The sequence below is a fragment of the Heloderma suspectum genome, chromosome 6, assembly GCF_057233095.1.
Source record: "Heloderma suspectum isolate Gila_16-S chromosome 6, 16-S_ref, whole genome shotgun sequence".
NCBI lineage: Eukaryota > Metazoa > Chordata > Lepidosauria > Squamata > Helodermatidae > Heloderma > Heloderma suspectum.
In genome coordinates, this window is record NC_139463.1 from 79,531,471 (window position 1) to 79,538,029 (window position 6,559).

At 42.7% G+C, this 6,559-nt stretch overlaps 1 protein-coding gene across 1 annotated transcript; it reads right to left on the reverse strand.

Annotated features, from left to right (window-relative positions):
• Nucleotides 1-3,871: 3,871 nt before the first annotated feature.
• On the reverse strand, nt 3,872-4,828 carry LOC146341353 (olfactory receptor 10C1-like). Its single transcript, XM_084808328.1, has one exon. The coding sequence runs from the start codon at nt 4,811-4,813 to the stop codon at nt 3,872-3,874; it is 942 nt and encodes a 313-aa protein (XP_084664454.1). The 5' UTR covers nt 4,814-4,828.
• Between the last annotated feature and the right edge of the window lie 1,731 nt (nt 4,829-6,559).

Genomic DNA, 6,559 nt, shown 5'->3' on the forward strand with positions numbered 1-6,559 from the left:
GAAGAAGTGAATACTGTCGCAGATGCGGCCACCATTCACAAAGCAGAGCGAATGGCACCAGGTAAGTAGTCCATTTTGTGCACCTTTCGCGGGGTGGTGGGGTGGGGGGCTTCGTTCTGCCATGGATTTGACTTGGATTTCTGCATTGAGCAGGGGGTTGGACTCGATGGTCTTATAAGCCCCTTCCAATCCTACCATTCTATGATTTGCTATGCTAGCTATGGATGTTATGGGCCAAATCATATGGAGGGCCACAAGTTGCCACCCCTGTAGTATGTGCTGTAGCCTGACCCATGACAAGGAGAACAAGTGGGCAAACCAGCAAACGGAAGTACTCCTTTAGTCTTTATGGCTCAGTGGCAAAGCACCTGCTCTGCATGCAGAAGGTCCCAGGTTCAATCCCTGGCATCTCCAAGTAGGGTTGGAAAACGTCCTGCCTGAAACCTTGGAGACCTGCTGTCAGACCGTGTCTCTACCATACTGGTCTAGGTGGATCAGTGGACTGACTCAGTATAAGGCAGTTTCCATTTGTTTCTTTATTTTCTGGCTGCCACTGCTAAAAGTACCCTATAATACCTATAACCTATGTCACAGCTATATGAGGCATTTAATCCGGTCCTGCTGTGAGCCAAAGATGATCATGGAACATGACGCATACCCCTCTCCATAGCAAGTGTGCTTTTTCTTTCTGGAATACTAGGGATGTACGAAACTCACCTTTTCGCAGAATCTTTCGCGGTGGGGGGGGAGGCGCTCCATCTCTCCCCCCTGAATCCTCGAAGGGGGGGAGGCGATCCGGTCCTCCCCCCTGGAATCCTCGACGGCTGGCTCTGGGCTGTGGGCAGCTGGATTTCCGGCCGCGGACAGGGTGCTGCAGACGCAAATGGCGGCCGCTGCAGGGGCCGCCATTTGCGTCCACCCAGGCAGCCATCATAGGCTATGTCGGAATTTACATTCTTTTTAAAGAAAATGATATATGGGAACCTCCAACACAGAGACAGACATTAGTTGTTTACAATTTTAGCTCCACAGTATGAATTATGTTTATCCCTCTCTCCCAACATCCATGGATCTGTAATGATGTTATTAGAGGACTATGACAAAGGAGGTGATTTGGGGAGATAGTTGTGCACAATTTATTTGTGTACAAAGATTTATGAACTCTTCTAGCTAGTGCACAGTATAAACTATCATTGGACAGTCTCAACTGCATTCTCTTCATTCCAATCCATATACATCTATAAGGGCATAATTCTGTTGTAATTTGACAGAGGACAAATTCACAAAACATTGCAGGGGAAGGTGCCTTCCTCATAGAAAAAAAATGGTTTAAGCCATCTTAGTATCTGCTGAATAGTTATATAGTTTCTCAAAATGTTGTTTGTTTCTTCTCAGTTCTGTCAACTTTTCAAGCCAGGCATTGAAGGCATTAGGCTAGATCCATTAGAAAGGTAAGCAGGACTGGCCTCTCAGAAGGGATCGTGGGAGTGTGGTCTGGAGGCCCACAGGTCTGCTACACACCCAGGTCACACATTGGCTCACGTGATCATTTAGGCCCTACCAAAATCTATTTATACTGTAGATACATTTTGATATGTAATCAATACAAGTTGTGTCCAGTTTAACCCGTCCCAGTCACATGTTATTTGTTGCCTCTCTTGCCCCACTTGACTCCATACTGTCAGCGCAAATACTCTGTAGGTTTGGCAGTCTTCATGAGACACCTTGTCCTACATACAGAATAATATTTTTAATAGGTGTCCTAGCTCCCTTGTGAGGTGGGAAAAGTAACAGTATCTTCATCTACAATTAGCCTTTTCCCACACAGGATTGGGGCCAAGACTGGGTAGGGATGGGCAAAGCTTCAATTTTGCCCAGCTTTTCACTGCTAAGTTAATTCCATCCCATTTTCTTATTTCATGTTGGCATTTTCTGTGTGCTTAAGACAACAAGACAGCCAATTGGTTGCAGGAGATAGAACAAGTATGAGCAAGGAGAGACACGTATTCCAGTAAGAACAGGAGGGAGCCATTTCTGCCGCTAAATTAACAGTTCCCAGAAGATATGTGAGTAAATAAGCTACACTTAATTTACCAGTTTATAACCCTATCAGACATTTATGCCACTGTTGTTGTTTTTTAATAAAAATTACTTCAGAATTCTGAACTTTTATACAGTAGTGCTAAATTCCCTGAAATAATAATCCCTAGTTCATACAAAAATGCATGTATCATGTTCTTACGTTATTGGAATAAATGTGTGTTTTAAATGTGTATATTAAAGTGCCTCGATGATAATTCTTTCCCTTCTTAATGGTATGTGATTTCTTATTAATTATGTCATTTTTCCCCCTTTCCTTTCCTCATGTTTAATTTCTAGTAATCAAATTCAAAGAACAACAGCAGCAACAGCAAAAACCCATTTCAGTTTAACTTCTTGTATTAAGGCCTTTTCATGTTCACTCAAGCTCCAGAATGCTGGGAAATCACAGCTGTGATTACAACTGTACACTCAAGCCACAACCCTCAACAGAATGGTAGAGCTGGAGGGGAACTCGAAGGGACCTTCATCCCATTTCAGGTAAGGAAATGTCTCCAAATAGATAGAGATAAATGCATTTGCATCAGGAAGCACCCATATCAATTATGATACAAAATGTATGAAATGTGCAAGAACTAAAAATATAAAATTTCCAAATTAAAATGATAGAGGTGTACAAAATAATGCATGGTGTGGAACAAGTGGATAGGGAACCATTTTTCTCCCTCTGTCATAATAACCTGGGCTCATCTAATGGAATTGATCAGTGGGAGATTCAGGACAGATAAAAGGAATAATTTTTTTCACTCAGCACATAGTTAAACTATGGAATTTGCTACCACAAGATGTAGCGATGGCCATCAGTTTGGATGGCTTTAAAAGGGGATTAGACAATTCCATGGAGATCAGGCTATTAATGTCTACTAGTCCTGATGGCGATATGTTACCGCCAGTATCAGAGGCAGTATGCCTATGTACACCAGTTGCTGGGGAACATGGGCGGGAGAGTGCTGTTACACTCATGTGGGTTTCCCGTGGGCAGCTGGTTGGCCACTGTGTGAACAGAATGTTGGACTAGATAGACTTTTGGACTGAACCAGCTTGGCTCTTCTTAGATTCTTATATATAATAAATTAAGACTTAAAGCAGCATAGCACGCTTTATTCTACCAGTAGCTGCTGAAAGTGTTGTGGATTTTACTCTCACCAAGTTGTCTGGATCTGCAAGGAAAGTGGATACACAAAGATCAGAAGAACACCATGACAGAGATAATAGTAGCAGAGTAATTATTTTCACAAATCGAAGTAGAAAGCACAAAATAGGAATGCATAAATCAGTGTTTCAGGATTGCCATTTCCACATAGGCATACACAGTTTTTCAGCGGGGTTCTCTTAAAACAATTGTCAAGCAATGCTGAAGATATTATTCAATCATGCTCTAGAAAAGGCTGTTGTATATTTTAGAATGGTTAGATCTTGCCAATAAGTTGCTGGGATATCAGGAGGGCTAGGTGGAAAGCAATCATGTCACAAGCATAATTTTCTGTTGTTTGATATCAAAAAGGGCACTGCTTCAATAGCTCCCTTACTTAACTGACACCAAGATGTGCAAGATGTTATGGTAAAAGCCCAAAGAAGCCAAGCCTTGAATCAATGCCTTTCATCCAATTGCTGTCACGAGGCAATCCAGACTAGGTAGCAGGCCAGAAGGGACTAAATTCAACCAAAGCCAATAATTAAATGTCCTAAGCTAGTTACTGAAGTGAATGAGGATGCATGGGAAACCTGTGGATAAGCCACAGAATCTTCAGAATTTGGATTAGCACTCTTCTCATTTTGGTGTAAGAAAGATATTAGTTGCCAGTTTCTGCAGGGCTCTTTTCACCTCTTTGTTTCTGAGACTATATATGATAGGGTTCAATACTGGAGTGATGACGGAATAGGACAGAGGGAGCCATTTGTCAGTATCCAATGAATAGCTTGACTTAGGTCTTGTGTACATGAAAAGGGCTGTGCCATAGAAGAGCGTTACTACAATGAGGTGAGAGGAACAAGTGGAGAACATCTTGCATCTGCTTTTGGCTGACCTGATCTTCAGGATGGTTGTTACGATCTGGAGGTAAGATACCAGGATAAGAATGAAGGGCAACAGAAGCACCATTCCAGCAACCACAATGACTTGGACTTCGTTCCAATAGGTGTTGCCACAAATAAGCTCAAGCAATGGCTGAATCTCACAGAAGAAATGGTTAATTATGTTTGACCTACAAAAAGGTAGGGTGAAAATGAAACTTGTGTGTGCTGCAGCCACCAAAACTGCTGCGGCACAAGATGCTACAGACAGCTGGATGCAAATTCTCTTGTTCATGATAGCTGCATATCTCAGTGGAATGCATATGGCCACATAGCGGTCATATGACATGACAGAGAGGAGAAAGCACTCAGTGACACCAAACAGTAAAAAGAAATAGAGCTGAACTGCACACCCAGTGAAGGAGATTCTGCTTTTGTCCAAGAAGAGTGTCGCCAGCATGTTGGGCGTGGTGACTGAGGTGAAGCAGAGTTCCAAGAAAGACAGGTTCCTTAGGAAGAAATACATGGGTGTGTGTAGGGCAGGATCAAGACTGATGACAATGGTGATGGCAATATTACCAAGAACTGTACAAATGTACAGGCATAAGAACACAATGAAGAGAAAAAACTTCATTTCTGGGTGTTTCGAGAAGCCCAGTATAATGAATTCGGTAACCAATGTTTCATTTTCCTTCAGCATACTTTCCCTTGAGAATTAAATGGAGAAATAACAATGATCATGATCATAAATTGTTTTAAGTCTGCTTAAAATACCTCAATGTTTCATTCAACTTTCTGTCATTTCATTTGTCTATAATAAACAACGCTTATATATCCAATAAAAGCGCTAAATGGCATTTTGGGCTGCAATCATATGTATACTTACCTGGGAATAAATTCCATCAAACTCAATGGGACTTACTTCTGAGTTGCTATCCATACAGCCTGTGCTGTTATTAGTCTGAGAGGTAAGTGCCATGCTCAAGTCTCATACCAGAACAAGGATTTCAGCTTAGGATTCTACATCCAAATCAAGCTCACTACCATCTGCTTTGCAATTACCAGTCTGCCAGCCTGTCTTTCCAAATATCCAAGGAGATGACAGTCTGAAGCAACATCTGAGTATTCCTATTCAGGTGAACCATCTGAGGAAATGTAGATAAAGATTCATGAAATTCCTGGGGAGAGCAATCCTATGGCCACTAGACACTGTATAGATGGCCATAGGAGTTTTTGGTTTCCAGAAATCGCACTCCCCTCCCTCTCCCCCTCCCCCTCGTAGCCAGTGTGGTTCTTTCTGCACCACCGCCATCTCCATGATCATAAATGGAGTACAGAGAGGGCAAAAAGGGGGCAGTCCCAGGGGTGGGTAGGGGAAGGGACCACGAAAGGCACTTTAGACAGCTGCCTACCTAATCTCTGGACCCCTTCCCTCTCCCTCCCAGAAGCCACAGTTTGACGCTTGAAAACGTGTGTCTATACGCAGAGCAGGCAGAGTGTGGGGAAGAGGATCCCCTCTGTGCTTCGTCCACCCTGCTTTGGATAGGCATCAGCCTCCGAGTTCAGAGGCTGATGTCTAGCTTCATAGGATTGCACCCTAAGCTAGTTTTGCACATTTCTTAAAAGCAAAAAATCATGACCACAGGGAAGTCAATGTAATAATGCAATTTGCATCTTAGTGTTCCAAAAGCAGATATCAGATGCTGCAAAGTAAGGTGCCCAAACAGCAAAGCATTCCAGCTTACTTAAGCAAGAAAGACAAGGCTCATACAGTCCTGGAAAAGAAAACAAACTAAGCCTGCAATTTTATTCACACTTCTCTGGGAGTAAGTCCAGTTGAGTGGACATGTATAAGATAGCATTGCAAACAGAGGGTTGTTGTTGTTGTTTTTTTTAGCCAATTTGGTCTAGTGATTGGGGTATGAACAGTTTTGCCTAAATGAAAGTATGTTTCCAAAATATCAGGTTTCCAAAATATTTATTATTGATTACAAGGCTTTCTTATCACACATTTTAGTCCATGTCTTTTAGGAAGGGTTACATTAAAAGCGTACATAATGTACATAATGTTTTAAGAAGATTTAAAACAGCAGCACCAGAACAGTCCAAGTGTACAGTTTTAGAAAGTCTAAAACCAAAGCTAAACATTGAAAGCTACAAGAATGGGGCAGAGAGAAAGGTCTTCACCTTGCACCAAAAAATGCATCTGAGTCAGCATAATTTACAGTGTAGCTCTTTGCATGTCTAGTCAGAAATAAGTCTAACTAGGGATGATGGAGAATTCCACCATAGATTTCAGTGAGGCTGAATGCACTGGCATTCGGCCCCCCAAAACCCATGGCGGAACGGCCTTCCACCCCCCGTCACCCCGCGGAATCCCCCCAGCATGAGGCTTACCTGGGGCAGAGGTGGAGGCGGCGGTGGCTCTGGCGGTGGCAGCTGGTCT